Source organism: Magallana gigas, chromosome 1 (assembly GCF_963853765.1).
Source record: "Magallana gigas chromosome 1, xbMagGiga1.1, whole genome shotgun sequence".
Classification (NCBI taxonomy): Eukaryota; Metazoa; Mollusca; class Bivalvia; order Ostreida; family Ostreidae; genus Magallana; species Magallana gigas.
In genome coordinates this window covers 60387989-60412888 of record NC_088853.1, presented here as the reverse complement: position 1 = coordinate 60412888, position 24900 = coordinate 60387989, and the positions used below count along the sequence as shown (strand labels likewise).

The 24900-nt window shown below is 33.0% G+C and overlaps 3 protein-coding genes and 1 long non-coding RNA gene across 6 annotated transcripts; 2 read left to right on the top strand and 2 right to left on the bottom strand.

Moving 5' to 3' along the window:
- Nucleotides 1-6063: 6063 nt before the first annotated feature.
- On the bottom strand, nucleotides 6064-9260 carry LOC117685119 (uncharacterized). The gene is made up of 7 exons (XM_034459399.2): nucleotides 9048-9260; nucleotides 8511-8622; nucleotides 8007-8140; nucleotides 7751-7818; nucleotides 7450-7541; nucleotides 6944-7053; nucleotides 6064-6485 (listed from the first exon to the last, which is right to left on the bottom strand). Exons 1-7 carry the CDS (start codon nucleotides 9258-9260, stop codon nucleotides 6162-6164), a joined length of 1053 nt encoding a protein of 350 aa, XP_034315290.2. The 3' UTR covers nucleotides 6064-6161.
- Nucleotides 9261-9324: 64 nt separating this feature from the next.
- On the top strand, nucleotides 9325-15579 carry LOC109617406 (uncharacterized). Of its 2 annotated transcripts, none has more exons than XR_010711820.1 (4): nucleotides 9325-9460; nucleotides 9933-10026; nucleotides 10542-10634; nucleotides 12171-15579. It is a non-coding gene; the product is annotated as an uncharacterized lncRNA (long non-coding RNA). The 2 variants fall into 2 exon arrangements; XR_010711827.1 differs by having other exon boundaries at nucleotides 10542-10945.
- A 5145-nt stretch (nucleotides 15580-20724) lies between these two features.
- On the top strand, nucleotides 20725-24360 carry LOC117680363 (uncharacterized). Of its 2 annotated transcripts, XR_010711794.1 has the most exons (8): nucleotides 20725-21027; nucleotides 21277-21361; nucleotides 21523-21615; nucleotides 21724-21892; nucleotides 22038-22173; nucleotides 22288-22983; nucleotides 23459-23574; nucleotides 24069-24360. XR_010711794.1 is itself a non-coding variant. In XM_066078431.1 (7 exons), exons 3-6 carry the CDS (start codon nucleotides 21537-21539, stop codon nucleotides 22981-22983), a joined length of 1080 nt encoding a protein of 359 aa, XP_065934503.1. In that variant the 5' UTR covers nucleotides 20730-21027; nucleotides 21277-21361; nucleotides 21523-21536; the 3' UTR covers nucleotides 24069-24360. The 2 variants fall into 2 exon arrangements, 1 of the variants encoding a protein (XP_065934503.1); XM_066078431.1 differs by lacking the exon at nucleotides 23459-23574 and having other exon boundaries at nucleotides 20730-21027.
- On the bottom strand, nucleotides 22032-24576 carry LOC117692478 (uncharacterized). The gene is made up of 5 exons (XM_066087085.1): nucleotides 24387-24576; nucleotides 24067-24150; nucleotides 23780-23975; nucleotides 23433-23694; nucleotides 22032-23350 (listed from the first exon to the last, which is right to left on the bottom strand). The coding sequence occupies exons 1-5, from the start codon at nucleotides 24574-24576 to the stop codon at nucleotides 23078-23080; spliced, it is 1005 nt and encodes a 334-aa protein (XP_065943157.1). The 3' UTR covers nucleotides 22032-23077.
- Nucleotides 24577-24900: the final 324 nt, after the last annotated feature.

Sequence of the window (24900 nt, the reverse complement as noted above, 5' to 3'; positions counted from 1 at the left end):
CACAGCTTCGGTTTCAGTTGCCTGCGGACTTTCTTCGTATTCCACAGAGGAAGAGGTACCGGAAGCATCTAACTCAGCATCTTCTAAAACTACTACAGAAAGAAGTTTATAAAATTATAATAATAGAGTAATGCTACAACTTTCAGAGTAAGGAAAAAACTGTTCATAATATAATCAGACATAACCCTTAATATTATACAAAATATAAAACACTTTATTTAACTTTTTACACTTTTTTAAGTTGATTGTACGTGACTGTAAGTGATTAATTTTCAAACACAGTTACCGATTGATAAAATTGATAAATAAATTGAAAAAAAACTGATAAAAGATTTTGCAGGCACCTAGCATCGGGGAGGGGGGGGGGGGGGCGCTACATTTTTGCGCAGCAAAGATTTTTCTTAAATTTTCATACAAAAAAACTGAATTAACATGGAGTCCCCCCCCCCCCCCCCCATTTTTATGGGACCATGTAAAATATTGAAATGATAATAAAGAAATACACAGCAAAATTGAAGATAAAGGTAACCTTCCCCCCCCCCCCCCCCCTTCCACGGATATGGGTTTTCAGGATTTTGTAAAGTAATCTTTTTTCCTTTTTTTGTTTGGTTTTCAAGATTTTTTGGATTAGTTCCCCCCACACACACACGTCTTTCAAAAACGATGATACGTGTGTTTTTACTTTAAATGAAGGCTGAAAAAAGAATAATGCATAATGTATTAAATATAAAAACAACCTATTTTGCAACCAAATATTGACGTCATTTTCTTAAATGAAGTAGAGGGGGGGGGGGGGGGGGGGGGGGGTAACCCAGATGGTTTTATTGAATGGTGCGTGATGTGAGTATCAACCTTTGTATGTTAAAGAAACGTAATGTATGTATAGAAAGTATTATAGTTTTTAGGTGATTTAATGAAGGATATGTTGGACTGACATTTGTGAAATCCAAACTTTAAATAACAAGGCATAGATTATGTTATTGCTTGTTATAACGTTAGGTGTTTTTGCACAGAAAAGAGAATGTGGACACGATAGCTTTGAATATCATTGTGGTGAAAGAAACATGTTACAGTATATAAGTATCATCCTTGTACAAGTACGTAATATAAGGTAAGTAAGGGTATATGTATTAATCACAAGTTTTAAGCATGTCTGCATTCAGGGAATCCCCTGTAATTTCAATGTGTACCCATAATTGACGTCATCAATTGTGAGGTGTTTGTCAGACGTAAACAAACCATACAATCTCAGTCATCGGTAACATTTTCCAGTAAAATTGATAATTGTTTTATTTCAATGATTTGTATTATGTTATCGGTCAAAAACCCACATTGTGTCATATCTGTTGTGACGGGCATTGAGGACTCGAAACCCCCAACATTGCCGCTGAAATTAGGTCGATCTTTCATCATATCGATGATTTTCTCTTCAGCCGCGGTTGGGGGCTTTGGTGGAGGGCCTCCGCCAGTGAGTTTAGCCTGTTTCCGTGCAACGCTGAAACTTTTCTTGGCACTTTGCTGTAAGTTACCCCACTTGAATTTTACCCGGTCAACCGTGCGCCGCTGAATACCCACTGCATTTATTATTTCGGTCACCTCTGCCCATTTTGCAATCTTCCGCGAATTAGTAATTAAATTGCTTTGCTTTGCCTTCAAAACATCTTCATTTTTCTCAAAATATTCAGTCAAAATACTGATTTATGACAGTGACCAATTACTGCTTCTGTCTCGCTTAGTCGCCATTGTCACTGTCAGACGGTAGGGTAAACGCTCGTGCAGACGGCTTTAACGATGAGTTAACTAAGTTCGCTCTGTTCAATCCTAGTTAGCTAATAGACACTTAACATATTTCGAGCAACCCAAAATTAACTCTTAGTTATGTAACTTGCCATTAAAAAATTAACAGCTAGTTACGGTTTTAACTAAGAATATTTTAACTGACGTTCGTGCAACCTTTTAAGGATAAAATAAATTTCAGATCCATCTTGAGAACAGAGGGGAGGTGAAAGTGCTTTCAAATGGCCCCCTTAGTGTTACTAAATACCAGGATGCTAAACCTGTTTACCTAATAAGCAATGTAGAAAAATCAACCTTGGTGACCACAGGAAAGAGAAATCACAGAAATGAGGAGGAAGTGAAGCCACTTGTGGTTCACAGATACTGTGGTTTTATTAATATTCAAGGGTATCAATTTTCGTGGAAAAATTAAAAATCAGTTTCAAGGAGAGGTAAATTCGTGGCCAATGACCCTTCAATACGAAATATTAATAGAAATTGCACTTCGATGAACATTTAATTTCGTGGATCAACTAAACAACGAAATCCACGAAAATTGGTATTCAACGAATATTGATGAAACCACAGTATAACAGCAACATTGGAGCAGTGGACAGGCTTGATATGGTTGTATCGGCTTCAAAGCTGACTGTCAAAACTTTGAAATGCTGGTAAAAAGTCTTTTTTCACATTTTGACACTCATAGTTTCAAATGCATATGTCCTTTACATGGACAACTGTGAAGATCAGACTCCCCTAAACCACAGGCTGTTTCGTCGAAGACTGATCCATGAGCTTCTCAGCAACTCTGGTGGTAATGTTTAATGCATTGAAATGCACAAACAATATAATAATAATAATTTTATTGGTAACTGTATGATACCTTTATCATACATACTTGGCCATTTATTTAAGTTACAAAAGATGTGCTTTGGTCACAAAGTAACTTTAAAAATATTATTTAAAGAGTTCCACGTCCCTGGAGACGGTTAGTGGTCGCCACTTTTTAAGAAAAATAGTTGCAACCAAGACTGTCTGCAGACTCTGTATTGTATGCAGCAAAGCGTGCAGACAAGCTGAAGGGAGAAAAGGCCAGGACGGCAGACATCGTACGAATGTAGCCAATGCAATGTGGCATTGTGCAAAGAGCCATGCTTCGAGATTTACCACACCAAGCAGGACTATGTAACCATGTTACTAAGTTTTTGGCAGCATTGAACTTCTTTCACAAAGGGTGTACACCACACATCCATTTTGGATCTTGAAAGTTTCACATGTCTGGCCTTCTTACATGCTGACCGAAGTTCTTGTACGTTGCTCAAGACGAGAACTGACTGTGATCCACAGCTCGATTTATTTTCTTCGTTATTTCCCACCAATTGTTCTGGTCGCTGTTTGGCACTGCTGCTTTCTTTCTCGTTTCCCCTGCACCTTGGAAGAGAATCCTCAGTGATCTACCATCAGCCTGTCAAAACGAAAAACGTATAAAATCATTTCTTATGAAACAGACATATATCCCACTACAAAGCTAGGACCAAAAGAAAAATGTTTGTCTGGAACCTGCCTCAATGAAATACTCCTGGTGATAAAATTCCAAATAAAGCAAAAAGTAGAGAACTTTTTTAATATGATTATTATATGGTAATTATGATTATTAGGCATTTAAAAAAAACAAACTAAAATAAACAAGAGGCCCATGGGCCACATCGCTCACCTGAGGAACAATAGGTATGATAAAAACAGCTTAATTGAGTCATTTTACAAACCATCTGGACAATGTGCACTATAACATGTCGATACTGTACAAATAAAATCCATTTTCCCCCTGAATATTCATATTTTTATAATCATTAGTCCCTTAGGATGAATTTATAGTCGTATCACAAGTTGGGTATTGCAGTTCTCAAGACGATCCTTAACAATTGTTTATATATGGGATATATACCTACATCAAACTCTAAACATGCAAGTCCAAATAATTGTCCTGTGACCAAAGTCTTAACAATTCTCAAAATGATCCTTAACAATTGTTTATATATGGGATATAAACCTATATCAAACTCTAAACCTGTAAGTCCAAATAATTGTCCTGGGACCAAAGTTATAATATATAATTATATATTTATTAACCATATTGAATAACAAAGCATTAAATGGTAAATATTTTTATATTTTATTACAGAACCCCTTTGAAAATCTTAACATGATCAACAATTTCAATATACACTGCACGAAAAATCGCCTTTTGTTTATCCAAAAGATAACCAAATGGCTAACTTTTGTTTACCTTTTTACACCTTTTAAATATCTTTTATATTTTGTGGAAAGGTATAAAAGTTAATATTTTGTTCAACTTTTGAGCATAAAAAAGATATCCAAAAGGCCCACTTTTATAAATCTTTTAAAAATAGAAATGCTATCATTTATTACCTTTTAACTCAAGAAAAACAATCTTTCAACACCTTTTCAACTAATGCAGTTTGGACTTTTATCATCTTTCTTATTTTGAAAGATTTACTTCTGTCAACTTTTAAAACCTTTTGTTATCTAATATGCATTGCCTATACTCCCAATCTGCCTTGTGATATATTACAAAATATCACCTTTAACAATCTTTAATTCATCTTTTATACCTTTTTATGTCTATTGATTACCTTTCTATTTAAAAAAAGGTCGTCTTTTGTTACCTTTTTATTTTATCTTTTATCCTTTTATATAATCTTATGTTTGACAGCAGTTTGTCATCGTGAATCTTGTACTTGGAGTATTTTCTACCCTTTTCTGCCTTTCGACCAGTGAAAATATTACCTTCAGTCAGTTTTGGTTCACAATTTACATTAAGTTTTAAATTCCTTTCTCATAATGACAAACTATATTAGTCAATTAATGTAATGCTAAATACAATTTTAAAATGAATATATTAATAAAAAATATCAATTGATTAAACAACAAATTTATTCTTTAAAAAAAAAACCAATTATATCATAATAACATTTATAATGACTAGAGATTAGATTGCATGTTTACATCTAGGTTTCAAATGGCAAGAATACACAACATGAATAATTTTAATACAAATATGGTAATCAATGTAAGCATATTGATGAAACTTGTTAAAAGAAATCATTGAAGAGGTGATCAACATTACAGGTGGTCTTTATAACAATCTTGAAACTTACAAAATCTATATATACCAGTACATGTTCTTCTCTAATCACAGTACATACTAGTTGAATTTTTCTATGATTGCTTACAGCTAAAACCCAACAAATTAATTTTACAAATTAGGTTAAATAAATGATTCAGAAATTTGTTAAGAGGCAAAAAAAGAAGCTAAAATGACCCTCTAGTTTCATAAATCGAATATTCAATTTTGACAAAAATATACTATCGATACCATTTGGTAGAAACTGTTTGCTAATATTAATAATACAGCAACTTGAGTGAATAAAAAAACCTTCAACACTACATACAGTTATATATAATACAGATACATGTACTAGAGTCAATAAAAATCCTTCGAATTCATCACTACATATATATATATAGTTATATACATATGTATATGTAAACTTATACAATTAATTTTTCTTTCAATGAACATGCATATTGTCTTCTTACAACTTTTGGAAAATTGTCATTGAAAAAAAAAATGAAAATGTTTTTATGCATGCATGTACAATGTATTTTATAAAAAAATTAGCAAATAAAATAAATCTATATACATTCATGTATCTGTACATACCAGATACATGTAAATAGAACAGTTAAAGATAATGTGTGATCTTAAATTGAGTTTTTCATTTCATACAATTTAATGCACATGTATATTTCCACATACATGTATAATTTTAAAAAATATTTAATTGCATGATTTTCAAGTTGGTATCAAATTACTGAGTGCATAAATCTCATTAAGTCTTAACATCAATGGCATGCAATTCTTTAAAGGTATATACGGTCAAACTTCAGTCATCTCGAACTAGATGGGACTGTTTAAAAACTTCGAGATATCTGAGTATTCGAGATTTTTCAACAAAGAAGCAAACTAAATAAGATATTATATGGCCATTCAACATATTATTAATATCCTTGACAAAGAGAATGATACAAAAATATTTCATACAAACATATATATATAAGCATTGAATGCTTAAGTAACAGTCCACATAAAATTCAGACAAAGGGTGATACATATAATTGAACTAGCTGAAGACAGAGTTATGCAAAGAATTTGTAATATTTCCACGAGGATAAATAATAAAATGAATATTTGATATCGTTGAAATTCATTTGATGGTTCAATGAAGTAAAATGAAACTTTTTTTACAAGATTTTGATCATAAAAAATGCCACAATATATACCTTTAAAAAAATGAAACAACTTAATCTTTTTTTATCATCCAAGGACACACCTCTGGACACGTAGGAGTTGGCTTAATATTAATTGCCCCAACACTCCTAGATTGTAGCATCCTCCTACTTTTTACCGAGCAAATCTCCAGAAAAGTTTTATCTAGGTGGGATTTCACCTTGGCAAGTTTATCGCTCTGCCACGAGAGTGGATGGGAGATGAATCCACCATCACACTCCTCATCACTGGAAGTAAACTCCACCTTTAAGATGTTTCTTACTTGGGCCCTTCTCATCTCATTTTCCCACCCCCTACTTGCAAGGTGTTCCAGTGCATTTTTTCTCCTCTTTGCTTTCTGTAGAGGATTGAAATTAAATGTTTTAATTAATTAAATACAGTACATTGCAGTGATGCAGATCAAGAATGAATAATTGAGGTGGTATGAGACACCTGCTGATATTAATGTGGATAAAAGTACATTATCATCAAAATGCTTTTACCATTTTAGAATTTTTAAAATTTACAGTGTCTGACAAAAAAAAAAATGATTTAAATTATTTTGAAAACATTAAGGTACGTTAAATTTGATTAAAAGTATAAAAGTCATTGCGGAATTCAAACCTCATGACTTACAGATACGTAGCTAATGCTTGAACCCATTGCGTTACACTGTTGGATAACAAATTTGGTAAAGAAAACTTTAAAATAAAATTATACATGTACTTCATTTTATAGTTTATTTCGATTGGAGGTATGTCACAATAGAAAGGTGTCCCATACCACCTTAAGTAAATATGAATATGTTAATGTTACCTCCTTCTTTCTTTCATAAATAACTCTCTTCTGCTTTTGCTCCTGCAATTTATTTTTTGATTTGAGGACTGACTCCTGCCGTTTAGAAATAAAGTATCTCTTTATGCCACCTAAGAAAAAAAAAATAAAAATCAGGTGTGCACATGCAAACCTTGTAATGAATCACCTATCAGATGCATGGAGTTTGCAGATGACATGTACACTTACTTGGGGTGGAGTGTATTTAAATGAGAACTTTACAATTGTGATGATTTTTTTGTATTTGAGAAAGCAGATAATTCTTAAAGGAGTAGCAAATGAAAACAAACAGACTGAGTGAAAACTATCAGGTAGATACTGCGATTAGGATGCATGCTATATTTGTTTGGAAGAAGAAAAACCTATGTCACCATTTTTCTCCAGAAAGTGGGAAAAAATCCTAATTTATCAGCTCTTGATTCAATTATACATTAAAGAAATTACACAAACATGTAAACTATGTGCATGAAAGTGACAGTAAAACTTACAGTGGATGACCCTCTCTTCAATATCAGAGCTCCAGCCCTTAACAAACATCAAAATATGGTTGGTCATTTCGATGTTTTCATCATCTTGCTGTCTGAAATTGTTACTTTATAATAAATATAAAAACAATCATTTGACTTTTTAAAAGTTTTAAAACTTATTATGTGATATATCAAAAGTTAGTTATTTATAATTGCTGTGAATTTCTAATGTCTCACTTTAATTTCTTCATAATTTTAACCTATAAAAGCAGCCATTTAACAAATATTAATGGATGTGTTTCTATATAGTTTCTATTCTTACTTCTTTTTGTCAAACATCCAAGTATATCCCCGTTTGAGTCCATCGCTGTAGCCATCCCTAATTGCATTCTGCAACAACAAATGTGATAAATATTATATTATTGCCAGCGATTCGTCCTAGATTTCTAAATACACCATGTGTGTGGGTGTGTGTGTATATATATAAATATAATAATCGAATAGAAAAATTAAAAAAATAAAATAAAATTAAAATTAAATCATTGCTTTATCGTTTAAAAATTTGCACATGTACTTACTCGTATACTAGGTGGTACGTATACTTTTTCTTCCCGTGTTTCTTCCTTCTCCTGTTCTTTTTTCTCTAACGCCTTGATTCGTTTTAATATTTCATCTTGTTGGAGAAGGATTTTCTCTAACAAACTTGTTGTAGCTATATATAATTAAATAATGATTGAGATTAGATCAAAACTCACAAACATGTTACACAACTGATAATTTTGCACTTCTCATGCTGTTTTTTCTATTATTTAACTGACCAATAGGGGGACATTCAAGGGGCAACAAGATGTAAAACTATGTCAATAAACGTTCAGCACAATCTTTGATTTGTTTTAAAATTTAAAGAGACTGAAAGGTACGATGGTCTGAGTGTTTCTAAAAAAATGCCAATACAATTACACAATTAATAATCATCATGTAAAAATGTAACGTTACATTTACAACTTACATTAATTAATCGATTATAAAAAATATATCAAGTGTACGTCCAACTGATAAACGTCGGTTATTGTGTTACTTACATTTATTTGGCTCACAGACTGGTGTTTGATTCACTTTGACCCTTTTACTTGATTGCACCTGGTGACCAGTCGGTGTAGAAGAAGTACTACTTGCTCTCGAACTGTCATTTCCCTGTAATCAAAACATTAAAAGTGAAAGTAGAAATAGATTTTTCGGAACCTCTCTAGTATTTGTAATAAAGCCATTTCGTATTGTTAATTTTTGTATAAACAAAAGGTAAAGAAAAGGTGAAAGTACAAATAAGTCCTCTAAATTAAAAAAATTGTAGTAATCAGCATAATTTTGCTACTGTATGTGTATATTTGTAACGTTTCCACATAAATACGAAACTAATGTTAATATTGTTTACTTCCTTCTCTACAATGTAAACAATATATGAGCCTATTGTACGCGGGGAAGCTATGCGAAGATCATCTATCTTATAAGTTTATTATCTTTAAATTGCTTTTTTTGATAATCAAAATAAAGCGATAAGGTACAAAAGTGTGCTATATCTGCATTCGTTCAAAAATTTATGAGGATAAGAACAACCCTACCTGTGTCTGAGAATTTTCTGCATCACTTTCCTCTGCTCCCGATGAATCCAACATGGTGGGCAGAATTCGGCGTCGTTTTGGGGTCTTTCCAATTTGGCATGGAGTACTACAAGTCCCGTTTCTCTGTTTTGGTGAGGAACCAGTGCAGGAACCTACTTCACCTTCGTCATCACTAAAGATTCTATCACTTTGCGAATCGAGAGGAGAGCTCATTTTTTCTAGGTTTAGTGACAGCGACAACTTTTCTTGAGAGGGAAAAATTCCGCGCTAAAGGGGATGCGCGGCAAAAGGGGATGCGCGGGAATCCCAATTAGTCACAGGAACCCCCTGCAGAACCCCGTGATTGGTACATGTGCTTGGAAGCCCAAGAGCTAGCATCAACATAGTGCAGGACAATTTCCGAGGATTTATTGGTATGTAGTCTAGGATGTCTTTTTAAGCTCACTGTTTTTTGGTAAATGCTTGATTCAAAGGTGAAAAAGATATGAAATATGTTTGAATTACATTGATTAAAGGGGTAAAACAAACTAAAATTAAAGACAGTCAGGTTAGAGCATCACACTATCCATAATTGCATGTCATGCATTATTTGTCACAGTAAAAATTATATATAAGTCATTTAGGATATAACATAAGTTGATTATGAAATTGCCTTTTGAATGGTTGTGTCATTATTGGAGGTCACAGGTAAAAATTTGCTTCTAGCCTGACATTGTGTCATTTGTGTGTACACACAAATTATTTTTCAAGGCATTTAATTGATAAAATTTTAAATCAAAGATAAAGATAAATATCATGAAGCATTTCTCTGAGCATAGGATTTTGTTATCATGAATTTGATGTATAAACTAATTACATGTATCTTTTGTTGTTTGTTTTATAAAGGTATACATATACTCCAGTCAAAGAGGCCACGCCTGCTATCATCAGTGCTAGATGCAAGTACTTGCATTGCACATTAAGAAATTGTTCGTAAAAAGTAAGTACCTAAATTATTGTTAATGTACATCAGTAAGTAAGATAAAAAAAACCCAGCCAATTTGTCTTCTAAGGGAAATTGAGTCTGACATCATCCCGATTATTTCGTGCAGTCCATGGTTGCAGAAGCTTTAGACCAATCAGATATGGGTTGTGTACAGTAGATTTCAGTCCTGTCAGTTTCTACAGAGCTAAAAATTGCAATCAATTTTGTAAGAAAATATATAGGGAATCATACTTGGTGGTAGTTCCCTTCTACGGAGCTATAAATTACAATCAATTTTGTAAGAAATATACATTTATAAGGAATGATACTTAGTGGATGTACATGTACCGGTAAATATCACTTAATCCTGCAGAATTTTGTACTTGGGTTTTGCAGATAAAAAAAAAATGAGAGTCCTATGAATTATTGTGAATGGAAAGCAATGTGTATATATATATTATACATGTAAACAGTATAATTATATCAACTGATGTATATTAATTTCTTTGTAAAACATTTTTATTTCAAAGGAAAAGATGGGTAAACATAGTTTAGAAAGCAAAAGGAAATTTAGAAAAAGGAAAAGGAAAGAAAACAGACAAAAGAAGAAACTGCATAAGAAAGCAAGTATAGAAAAAAACCACATTTGCCTCTGCAATGCTTCATCCTGTCCAGACAAAACATCAATTTCTTGGTTGTCTTCATCATCATCATCATCAACACAACAATCATCACCATCAACACCACCATCATCATCATCATCATCATCATCATCATCATCATCAGTGAAACCAAAAGATAATCAAAATTTTATAACATTCACCTCAGATCCATTGTATGTGCGTTTTATGGAATATTCAGTGTTGAAAAAACGAGTTGCAGCTATTGAACAAAGAGAGAATTCTATGAAAATGTAATAATACACCCTCTTCAGGTATGAAAATACTTTAACTGAATTTAATGATTATTACTGAATATTACATCATATTTATACCCCTGTTCCAAACTGTAACCATGCTGTGAAGTTATTAAGGCTGATGCATGTCAATCACGATATCATTTTATGATAACACATGTGATGTGCAAATGAAAACCAGTAATATGTACATGTATAAAACTGAGTTTTTCTTTAACATGCAGTAAGTCATGTATTTGTTGAATTATTTTCCTCAAAATAGCAAATCGTCAACAAAAATATCCCAATTCAAAGAGTACAGGTTCTAGTATAGTGGTAGAAAAAATTACTAAGCTAAAAATTGGAGATCCTCATGCTTGTTTGCCTTGGAGAGGTGTTTTCATTTGAAATTATCCTATAGCCAGGCAGATATGGAGAGGTGGCCCTCAAATTTCTAATTATCTACATTAAACAGTGTTATTAAAAAAATTCAGTTCATTTAAGTAAACATTGGAGATCCTCATGCCTCTTTGCCGTGGAGAGGTGTTTTCATTTGAAATTATCCTATAGCCAGGCAGATATGGAGAGGTGACCCTCAAATTTCTAATTATCTACATTAAACAGTGTTATTAAAAAAATTCAGTTCATTTAAGTAAACATTGGAGATCCTCATGCCTCTTTGCTGTGGAGAGGTGTTTTCATTTGAAATTATCCTATAGCCAGGCAGATATGGAGAGGTGACCCTCAAATTTCTAATTATCTACATTAAACAGTGTTATTAAAAAAATTCAGTTCATTTAAGTAAACATTGGAGATCCTCATGCCTCTTTGCCGTGGAGAGGTGTTTTCATTTGAAATTATCCTATAGCCAGGCAGATATGGAGAGGTGACCCACCATATAAACACATTTTTATTCATATTTTTTTAGTTAAATGTGTTTCTTCTTGAACCCCAAGGACATTTTGTAATTTAACAAATTATGAAAAGAACTAGGCATTAACTTGCTTTATATGCTTTATATTTTATAAAGAAGCAAGTAACGCAACTAAAAATGTAAAGATCATTAGGTGTTGACTCTATACAATGTATAAACGTATATCTCTTTCATTAGCAATTATCATTTTAAATATAAGTATTTACAAGAACTATATATAATTATGTTTTCATAATATTCAGTAAATAAAAAATGAATTTGCCACAATATCTCTTTACTTCATACAGAGCATGTTACAGAATATATAAAAAATTTTTTTAATGTTTACAGATTTCAAAGGGTAGTCGCTAATGGAGATGAAAAAACAGTCAAGTAATTTCAGCAATTTGGTGATCAGGAGCTTTTTCCATTCGTGTGTTGTGAACATCAGTTTAAATATGTATGTGAATGTTATGGATTTGTCTTTGATATTTTTGGGAATTTTTTAATACAAGACATCTTTATTTTTTGTGCAAAATTAATTTGTTTTCTTGCTTGCCTGTATATGTGTTACAATATGGCATCTGCAGCAAAGCGACCACGAAAGTTTTGTACAGCATGTAAATTAGAGTTTTCCGACCGACATTTTCGGCGACATATGGAAAACTGTGGCAATGATAAGATCAATCTTTCTTCTTCCAATGTATGTACAAGTTCTGATAGCAATACAGATGATGATGATGCTCATCAAGAATCTCCCCTTTTCTCAGATGAGGAAGAAGTTGTGTATAAAAACTATGACTCCAAAAAAAAATATATTGAACACAAAACTTTTTGTAATATTAGTGAGGAAGATGCTGAAACATTTTTTGACATAGACTTTGAGAATGGAAGTGAAATTTTAGAAACCAGTGATTCTGATTCTGATGAAATTGACATTTCAATGGATACAGATCTAGATGTTGAAGAGTCGAAAAAAGCTGTGGTATCCGAGTCAGAATCCATTAATGTTTTGACACGAGTTGTATGTACATTTTTAGTACTGTGGCAATCGGTATACAATGTGTCAGACTTAGCTGTTGAAGCATTATTAAAACTATTTTCAACTGTATTTAATTTTTTAAGTAATTTTTCAGCAGCACTTCAAACAATAGTAAAAATTTTCCCACAGAATTTATACACAATGTCAAAAGTTTTAGCCAACAGCAAGTCACAATTTTCAAAGTATGTTGTATGTAGAAAGTGTTTTACATTGTATGACTTGAATGATTGTTTTTTAAGTGTTGAAGGTAGACAACAATCAAAACTCTGTAATCATATGTGCTTTCCAAACCATAGACTTGCATACATGCGTAAAACATGTAAAGAACCTTTACTTAAAGATGTAGGAGAAACAGGTGCTTCAAAATTTGTACCATTCAAAACATATTGTTACAAATCATTAAAGTCATCACTTGAAACTTTTGTAAATCGTGAAGATTTTGAGGATAAATGTGAAAGGTGGAGATCTAGACAAACCCAACAAAATATTCTTCATGATGTTTATGATGGAAATATCTGGAAAGATTTCAATGGTAGAAAATACAATTTTTTTACAGAGGAAGGAAATTATGGTTTAATGCTGAATGTAGACTGGTTTCAGCCCTTTAAGCATACCAATTACTCTGTAGGAGCTATTTACTTATCAGTTTTAAATTTACCAAGAGAAGAAAGATTTAAAAGGGAAAACATTATGTTAATTGGTATAATACCTGATATGAAGAAAGAACCACCAACAAATACATTTCTTCAACCTTTAGTGGACGAACTAAATGATGCTTGGCATAATGGTTTTCATATTAAATCTAGGAAATCCAAAAACCAAACTAAAAAGTTCAGATTGGCTCTCCTTTGTGTAGGATGTGATGTTCCTGCAAGCAGGAAATTATGTGGGTTTTATGGTCACATGGCTAACTTAGGCTGTAACAAATGTGAAAAAAAGTTTCCAGGTGTGTTAGGAGAAAAGATATTTGGTGGTTTTGACAGAAGCACTTGGCCTCCAAGAACAAATTTTCATCACAGGGAAGTTTGTGGGAAAATTTCTAAATGTTCTTTAAAATCTGAAAAAGAAAACCTAGAAAAGAAGCATGGAGTAAGAGTGTCATGTCTGCTAGATTTAGACTATTTTGACCCAATAAGGATGACACCGATTGACCCAATGCACAATCTTTTCCTTGGGACTGCTAAACATATGATAAGTGTATGGAAAACTAAAATGATCTTAAAAGATAGTGATTTTTTAGTTATTCAAGAGAAGATAGAGAAAATTTTCTGTCCATCTGATATTGGCAAATTACCTAAAAAGTTTTCATCCTCTTATGGATCATTTAATGCTGATCAGTGGAAAAATTGGACTCTACTGTTCTCAGTTTATGCTTTAAAAGATGTCATACCCGATGAACATTTAGAATGCTGGAGAAAATATGTATTAGCATGTAGACGGTTGTGTTCTAGATACATTTCATTAGGAAATGTAAAAGTAGCTGATGGATTATTGGTTAGTTTTTGTAAAAAGTTTGAACAACTTTATGGAGTTGATTTTGTAACACCAAATATGCATTTGCATGGTCATTTGTTAGATTGTTTGTTTGACTTTGGTCCAATCTACTCGTTTTGGTTGTTCAGTTTTGAGAGAGAAAACGGAATACTTGGTTCTTATCCAACAAACAGAAAAAGTATTGAAACCCAGATTATGAAAAAATACTTGAAAGAGAGTTGGGCCAGGGAAAAACAGTCAGATTTTGATGATGATTTTTTGTGTCTATTTAATGACCTGACTAAATTTCATTCTGACAGTGTGCGTGGAACCTTACATCAGCAATTAAAATCAGCACAGCATACAAGTAATGTAGAAAAAGCCTCAATTCAAATAAATTTACAATCAGTTGACTGGAGTAATAACAATGGTATCTTTACCAAAAAGTATAAGGGTGAAATATTAACTGATGTTGAGTTGAATGAACTTCAAAATATGTATTCATTTTTGTATGGTGATAAGCAATTGAAATTGTGTACTTCTGTGAAAGTAGGAAAAGAGTTGTACATAAATGGATCTGTTTTAGGCTCAAAGCACGGCCGTAGTGTCCGTTCCTCCTTTATTTTAGCATTCTGGTGTGGAGATGATGGTGAACTTGTACATACTTATAGTGATCTCACACCCCATCCAGGTCAAATTGTCAGATTTTTTGAGCACAAAGTCATGATTGATGGTGAATTAAAAAGTCACTATTTAGCAAAAGTTGTTTGGTTTAAACGTCTACCAAATTCATTGAGATTTTCATTTGGAAAACCAGTGGAAATATGGTATAGAAATCAATTTGAACAGCAAAGTTCATCAATGTATATTCCTGTTCAGAGAATAAAAAGTAAATTTGTGTATGCTACTGAAAGTATTTTGGGAAAAGATGTTATTGTAGTTTGCCCAAGAGAGAGATATATTGTGTGAACTGAATATTATATCCCTGCTTTGTTTTATCATAATTATTGAAATCATTTATATTATCATTTTTATGATGATTTTTTTGACAACACAATGTACATACATTTATTATAAATGTGTTTACCTTGTCATAATTGACTTTCCTTTTTGACTTTTAATTTGTTGTCAAAAGGATTCAAATGAGTTTGTATTTGTATAAATTATACAATTAAATTGATTAAGTACTGGTATGTGTATTTAATTTCAATTTAAGTCACAATTTAATTGTTCAACAATGGTATATCATGTGTGTACATGATAACATGTTATTATATATATCATTATTTCTTAAAATAAATATTGAAAAGATCTAGAGCCATTAATTTACTTATTTGATGATAATGCATGTAGATAATTAAATAAATACATGGGAAAATATGCCAATATATTAAACAGTTGATAAATTTAAAGAAGAAAGGATGAAGTTAACAAATGTGACACTTTACGTGCAATTGATAATTATAAGTTTTCAAGTAAGGAATAATTAAAAAAAAAAAAAAAAAATTAACATGTATTAATATATTATTCTTTCTAAAAATTCACAAGGTGAAAAATTATCTTTTTAAATATGTCGGCTAATTAAAGTTCATATTTTTTCATCTTTCGAAAACAGAAGGTAATAATCACCTTTTTTAAATATAAAAGTTGAAAAATGTTGACCTTTCGTTAACTTTTCTCAAATTAAAGCTAAAAGATCATCTTTTAGAAATTAAAAGGTAATCAAAGATTCAAGTTCATCTTTTGTAAACATTTTATAACAAATTAAATATAATAAAAGGCGTTTTTTCGTGCAGTGATATTTATAACAATGCATATGCATGATGTTCTTTTCTATGAGCCACTCGCGTATTACTAATACTATCAACAAAATGTAAATTAAGACATACATGAAACTCTATAAAAAGTTCAAATCTTTATTACTTCAGTCTTTTGAGGTCATTCTAAAAAAAATTCTGAATGGTCTCCCATTTTCTTTTCCATAATATTCCTGCGGCCTTTCTGTTGCTTTCAATAAGTCGTAGGCACATTTTCATACCAGGAAATGTTTTGGATATGTAACAGTCAGAGAGATATTCCTTGACTTCTTTTTCTTCCTGTTTGGACCATTTTACTCTTGTTGCTATATAAAATATATACAGGTAATATAAAAACATGTATACATTGGCATTAAAGCAAAGTCCTAGAAAATGGCTATGGAGTATCATTTTTGTGCTAGAGCCAATACTTGTAATGTCATAAGTGATTTGATAACAACTTTTTCCTGTACTTAACGGCTTAAACAGATCGGGAACAATTACCTTATAGCAAGACAGTCTCGTTTAAGTGCGAATATTCTTTTTTACAGTAATAGGAAAAAATCCCATAAATAAGGGGTTTTAACATATTTTTTTTTAATACAATGTGTCTGTAAAACTCTGCCCTATTGTAAACTTCGTGGAAAAATATGCTTCTTTCAACAGACCTTCCTGACAAGAAATACCACTCCTTGTGAGAACAAAATGGTTTCTAACTCACGGAATTCAGACTCAACTGCATTGAACAATTTTTCAATTAAAACATTGTTTCAAAATATAGTTTACTATATTTGTAAATTTGTAATATCCAAATTCATTCGAACCTTAGTGACCGAAACAGACAGGATTGAAATATAGACGCCTCTTTTATCAATTGGTTGAAACCACCATTGCTTTTAGGAAAATCATAGACTGCATGAAATAATTATGATGATGTCAGACTCAAACTCTAATATGAGACAATTTGTTTCTTTCTTTTATCCAACGACTGAAGTACATTAACTGTAAATTCATTCAACGATATAGGACACAAAAACACTTAAAACCAACATGCTCTCAAATATCAGTATACCTTGTATTCCTAAGCACTATGAACTTGCGCGAGAGTTTGTGCACGGTGCGACGTTACAGCGCCACAGCCAGTGCGAAATCACTGCGCGTAAAAATAATATAACCAAACTAGAGCAGAGCTCGTGGCAAAGCAACGAGTAGGTCTTCCGTTGATGCTGCGAGATGAAAATTTATGTGATTAGGTGTCAAACGATTATAATGACTAATGACTAAAATTTCACTTCTGCTTTTGTTATAAAAACGTGCTGTGAATGAAAACCTGTATAAAGACAGGAAGAAAATGTTTTAGGAAAACTATTTGTCAAACACAGTTTGTGTAATTGTTTTGAAAACTCTTTAAGGCCCTGTCACACAAAGTTGCGTTCCCAGTGCGTGTTCACGGCGTTGTAAAATTAATGGAATCGCCGTAGGTTCGCAAGGAAAATTCAGAAAGGCGTTCTTACAGAGCTCCCAACTACGTTTCCACAGAGTTCTACTTGGCGATTGACTGCCCTCTAGCTGGGTATCCGCCGAGCGCTCATGACGTGCTAGGAATTTTTACCGCGCATCCTCAGCGTGCTCTGCGCGCTGACTGCGTGCACATGCGCTGTTGGAGACTTTACGGCGCTCTCATGGCGACCTTACTCCACTTCTACGGCGTGTTTATCGGAACGCAGAGCCACGGCGCGTACTTTGTGCATGTTCAAAGTACGCGCCGTCGCATGGCGTTCTAAAATGTTCTAGGCTAGGATATCCCACCGCGGCGAACGAAGATGCCGTTGAGTTGCTACGGCGCTGTAGAAGACTCTAGTTCGTTTACCATGGCGTTTTACATTATTCAATTACGCAGCGGGATCGCTGTGAGGACGCAGCTCCAGTGTGACAGGGGTTTAAACAATGATAAGTTTAATGGCGAGTTAAATTTTTCAGGGTAGCATGGATTGTTATATATTACACGTACTCATGATTCATGTAAGGAAATGTAAGTAAAAACGTGCATAAAAAAACACGTAACTTCTGTAAATAAATCTTTCTAAATTTTTTGAAGACTATGTGCAAGTTTGAATTTGTTTCGTGCTGTCAAAATTTGGTAAATAGCCAAAATTGATGGCATCTATGAAAATTTATTCAGGGCTAATATTATTTGATAATACGAGTAGACTTGAACATTTAAAATAATAATCAGCTATCTAAGATCATCGGGGGAATTTATGAATAGGTGAGCGTCTAAATTTTACTCCTGATATACAGATACCGCTATGTAACGTAAAATTTAATAACATTATTTACAGAAATGAATATTACTTCTCCCTACGATGCAATAATATTCAAAATCCCTATTTTTAAGTCAGTTTTTTCTCCTTTATCGGATCAACAGTTATTCTCTCGGAGAAAGTTTACGTATTTTTTTTTTAAAAAGGAGAAACTTCAATAAAAACAAGCGGAAAATAATGGTGTTGCGGTTTTTATTTTCAGTTAATTTAATTAAATGTGACAAAGGCGCATATTCGGTCGGATTTTTTGGTAACATGTACATGAAGTTAATTTGATACAAGTTCCATGTTTGTTTTTTGTGGGGTTTTTATTTTGTTTTTATTTTTTTTTTTTTTTGCTTTTCTCTGCTTTATCATAAAGATATATAAAAAAAACTACGTACATGTCACAAGCAATATTTGCCTTCTCTATTTATCTTGTATTTTAATAGATTGGGTAATCATTGTCAGGGGCGGATACATGATTTGTAGTAAGGGGGGGGGGCGTTGATAAAATTATTGAGGCAGGGGGTCTGGGGGCCGACTTGAGGCCCCCCGTGGGTGGGGGCCCAGGGGGCAAAGCCCCCGAAAGCTCCTGGGTTTTCGTGTATTTTGAAGGTAAAATCAGGCTCCAAATAGGGGTATTTTTTCAGTTATGTACACTTTACACAAAAGCCTATTACATATATATATAACAATTTGACACATATTGTTACTTATACCTACGCAGCACAGTTAAGGCTGTCAATAAACTCCGCTCAGACAAAAAGTACGGGAAATGTGCATTATGACACAGTATATTACAAACCTCGAAAGTACTTATTAATCTATTTATTAGTAAAATTAACTTATACTAATCTTTTAATTAAAAACAACAAATGCTATTACTTACAATTTTGATGTCCGTTATATCGCACACACTGAAAAATAAGCGAGATGTCGTTCTCGCTGTACTACAAAATATGACGTCATATGCTTCAAAATGACGCATTAAGTTAAATCATTGAAGGCTATCGTGCAGTTTTATAGCGAAGAAAAATAGATGTCATACATTAACGAAAAAGTATAAATGAATAATTTGCTTAAAATTATTATTAGTAGAATGCTACCTATATAGTCTTATTTTTATTTTGTTAAAAGTATGCATCGTATAAAGAAGCCACCTCGGTTTTGCATAAACTATCGTATATATCTAAAATCTGAGTACCTAAATAAATCACTTAATTGCAAGGGCATAAACTTACCTGAATCCGACAAACTTTAACATGTGAATTTGATATATGCTATGTAACTTAAAAACTTCTACGATCCTTGTAAAATCTTACAAATTAATTATTTTTTAATGAAATTAACCCTGTGACCTTCAAAATTATTCAACATATGCATTATAAATTACGGTTTCTACTAACAAATATTCTTATCTTATAAAGGTCGCACCATTTTTCAAAATCTACGATATAACATCAAGTTATTTCATAATTTAGTTGTGAATTTTGACATGATTATGCCCTTGCAATTTTGAATTTTTTTAATGACCTCAAAACCACAAATACATCTGCTTGTACCATGCGACTGCCATATCACGTGACCACTATGAACAAAAAATGAACATAAAATATTGTACTGTCATATATATATTTTAGAAATATATTGATTTGAGTGACTGTTATTGATTTTAAATAGAACATGCCAGTTTAACTAAAGTATACGTATTTTCATCACAAACATTTTATAAGCCCCTTCACGATAACTGCGGGACTGCTTTTCGCGCATGCGCACAAACACTTCCGCAGGGCAACTTTCTTTTTACTGAAACCGCTCTTCTTTCGTTTTAATCATAACAAACATAAAGCTATGGTGCGTGCTTGTTGTGTTGTTCAGTGCACAAATCGGGATGACTCGAAAGATATCTTTTCATTGATATTTTTAAAAATGACCGACGAAGCGAACCTACTAAGTACATGATGTATACGCAATTCCAGTCTTAACAGGGGCTTACTAGGCTATATGTCTTTGGCTATGGTTTTTTTTTATTAAGCTATTTTCAGAGAAATTATGTTTTCATATAACTCCCAAAGATTCTATCATACTCTTTAGACTGTTCATTGAAGATAAACCATGAAATCACGGCAACATGCTAACACTTTAATTTACTTCGTGAAAAATTAATTTCATAGTTTGACAAACGGTGTTTCTCATTGTATGCATTGAGAAAAAGAGAAAAAAGATTGCTTTATTTGTTATTTTATTGTTTGTCATGTTTTGAAAATGTAGAAAACAGATTCTTCTAGTCATTGTTTGCACAAATTATAGCCCTAACTACTGGTGTATGCAATTTGTAAAAATGTTTTTATTTTGTTAAACTTTACAGATTTCCCAAAGATGTTCGAAAGCGTCGTGCCTGGATTAGGGCAATCAACAGAAAAAACTTTGCACCTAATGAGTTTTCCTGCATTTGTTCAGAGCATTTTGAGTTTGGATGGCATAGTGATGACCCGGATGATGCCAATTATGCCCCGACCATCTTCTCTTACAAGGAAAAAACAGTTGATCATTAGAGAGAAGAGAGAGTATCAAGAAGAAATCTGCAGAAGGTAAGTTTGAAAAAAAAATAGGTACTATTAAATAAACCAAAAAACAAAAAATATTAATTAACAAAAAAAATAATACATGTATTAATAATCTTTTTTGTTGTTGTTACATGTATGTAAACTTGCACTTTAAACGATTGATTCAAAATTAATTATATTCATATTAATTAAATAATATAGATTTTTACAGAATTACAAATCTAGAATTAACAATTTCTTCATTTATTGACTGCAAACACTTATATTCAATAGGAATTTGAAGAGTCTTAAGATAGAGCTAGAGAGCAGGAGAATAGGAGTTTGAGCTTTTCTGTGTTTGCCCATTCTTACAGCAAAGGTGAGAGCCATTTATATTGACTATCATGGTTGTGTGCTTTTTAATAATAACTTTGAAAATCAGATATGCAAAACATTGAGTGGATGAGCTAGTTAATTTCTACACATTATATGATGTTAATTATAATACAGACATCCTTTGTATGAAATTTACATTTACAGATAAGGAGGAAGAGATGATTTCTGATCTTGCAGCACCCATGACAGAGATTGAAGATGATGTAGAGACAGGAGTCAGATTGACTAGAGACATAGGTATTGATATTGGAGAACAACTCATTCACTTCTACCATAGGAAAAAGTTTGTTCAAAGTTTGAAGTACTGTTGTATATTAATTAGTGGATTTTATTCTATAATTACAGGTGTACAGTGTGACCCAGATCCTCTTTTACAGGAGAACATGAGATTAAAGTTGGAACTCAGACGGATGCAGGACAACAAATGGTCTGTTTCAAAGATCAAAGATGATGATGCCATGACTAAGTTCTATACAGGACTTACAAGCTTTGCTGTGTTTTTGTGGCTGTTTAAGTATGTTTTCTTTAATTCTTATTTTTTTGGTCATTGGAAAGAATAAGAAAAAGAGTTGAAATTCTCAATTTGGAATTTCATGATTTATGGCCTTTTTATGTACAAGTACATATAAATATTGTATGTTCCTAATGAACAATTTTAGCTACCTGGCACCTAAATGCGAGAAGATGGTATACTGGCGTGGAAGTCCATCAGCCCCTGATGAGAGGACTAGATCTAGGCGGTGCATGGCTCTTGATCCAATCGACCAATTCTTAGCAACCATGATGAGACTGAAGGTAACACATAATTACTGGCAATGAATCTGTATTTATCATGTACTATCATATTCATTTACAGAAACCATAGACCCTGACTTGTATGTCATAGAACTTTAAAAAATATAACTTTAGGTCGGATTGTATGTCCAGGACATGGCAGAGCGGTTTGGTGTGTCCGTGGGTGCATTCTCTCAGTACTTCACCACCTGGGTTTGCCTACTCTACAAGGAACTTAAGGAGCTGAACCCCTTTCCATCAAGGGATGTTATTCAGAGAAATATGCCGTCATGTTTTAAATCTTTCCCTAATTTAAGAGTTATACTTGATTGTACTGAAATCTTTATTCAAAGATCCAGCAGTCTGGTTAATCAGAATCAGTCATTTTCAAATTACAAGCATCACACTACTTTAAAATTTCTTGTTGGAATCACTCCTTCTGGTGTGATTTCATTTGTTTCAGAGGGCTTTGGTGGAAGAGTTTCAGACCGACAGATGATTGAGCGCACCTGTCTATTAGACCTCATAGAAGAGGGCGATGGAGTGATGGCAGACAAGGGTTTTACCATCAAAGACATGTTAGAGAAAAAGGGATGCACTCTTAATATTCCACCTTTTCGTTCTTCTTCTAATCAGTTTACAACTCAAGAAGTTTTAAATACTCAAGAAATTGCTAAATTAAGAATTCATGTGGAAAGAGCTATTGGTCGCGTCAAAAATTTTCATATATTTGATGGTGTTCTTTCTCTTTCTTTAGTGCCATTATCATCCCAGATGTTTTCTGTTTGCTGTTGGATAACAAACCTTGATGTACCTTTGATTGAAAGTTAGGTATGTATAGTCAAACACTTTCTATGCTTATGTTGATAAACATTATAATAAAAACTAAGTCATTTATGAATTTGATAAAAAGCATAATAGAAATTTAATGTTTAGTGTAAAAGGGTGAAATGTGACTAACAAAAAAGTCAACTAATTTTGGCAACATGGCAGAACAAAATTCAACATCAAAGTTAATTCTTTCAACAAAGCAGTTGCTTTGGCTGGCAGCGGTCCATACAACAAAATCTCCCCACGAACATCCCATTATTGCCATTTCCCCTTGGATTTGGGCATAATATTTATGACTTCTATTTAGTCTAGGCCCTTCATTGGTAATTTCCAAGCAGAACCCAGCTTGTCCTGCTAGCTCATGTACCTGAAAGAGTTCACAAAGTTGTTCAATAAATGTGCTTTGAAGATGATAAAAAAGTTGTTGACTCTTGCACAGTTTGTTTTACCTCTTTATCAGTAATAATATTTCCAGAGATCGAGTATGGACATTTGATCTCAAGAACCCCTGTTTGGTTCCCCTCGGGCATGGATTTATCATGCACCCAACCATCACTAGATGCTCCTAAAAAGGCATTGGTTGGGTAGATGGTGAGTCCAGATGCCTCCGTTGTTAAATCAGTCACAGCATTTTGCAGTGTCAGGTAGTCCTTGAGAGCCTCCTCTTCCTTGTCTACTCCCCACTGGACTGGTGGAGGTAGTGTCTGGTACCTAGTATGAGATTTTATTTAGCAGAATTATAAACTTAAAGTATTTCTTAAAGATTTTTATACCTGTAAGTTTTATGAAAATGTACCTGTCAAGATTAGAACCATTCACAATCTGGTTCACTAAGGAGACAGGATTTGTTCCAGAGCTTAGAACTGCGCCAAATAAGGAACTAGTTATTCTCCCCTTGTGCAGGTCTCTCCACAGGCTGCATGCCCTCTGTCCTCTTGTTTTCTCCTCAATGTACGAGCTGAGGCTTTCATTGATTGATATTGTCATGGGCACTATGTACAAAAAAGTAATTGAATAATCCTTCTCAGTTTTACTTTTACATTTTTTGACTCTATGTTTACATGTATACAAAACATTTCTTACAGTTCTCATCAGACAGGATCAGAGCTTTCATCGCCTTTTTCCTCGGAGCCTCTGTTGACTCTACCTCCACTTCAGATTCAAACTCTGGGCTTTCATCCGGAATATTTCACAAGTGACCCATGCCTTTCAAAAGAATTTAATATTTATTAAATTATGTTATGTTTTCAGAGGAGTTTTAGTTTAAGTTTTTTTTTAAATTGTCCATCATATAAGATGTCAGGGAATTGAAATTATCTGTTGTTGTTATAAATGTATTTTTCTTAATTATGTAGTCAAAATTAAATTTTAAACCAAGATCATGTTGGAGTATGTTAACTGACCAGTATTGGGAAATATGCTCTTGAGCAATTTAAGCTGCTCAAGAGAGTGCCAGATATTGAACTCTCTCTGTGTTGGATGACGCGGATCAAAATCCAACTTTCTTCCATCCGTGGTCCTGTGCTCAATCTCGCCACTCTCTTGCAGTTTTGGTTTGGCAAAATTCCACTCCTTGAGGGGCTTAGGGTCCATCTTGATTGGTCTCGGCACATTCCACATACATTGTTTCGACGTAGCACTGTCTGATTTCAAACCCTCATGTAAATGGAGATGGTGCAAATGGAAGAGGAGGCCACCAATATGGCTGCAAGATTGGGCTAATCTGTAATGATAATATAAATTATTGATTAATATATAATTATATATTTTTCCATCTCATTAATATTAATATTAATGTTATACTGGAACCAATAATTATTCATCAAATTAAATACACATTGTTCAAATGATCCACCAGTAAATTTGCTCCAGACTCCAGCATTGCCTGTATTTTACAGGGTGCTTGATTTGAAAGGG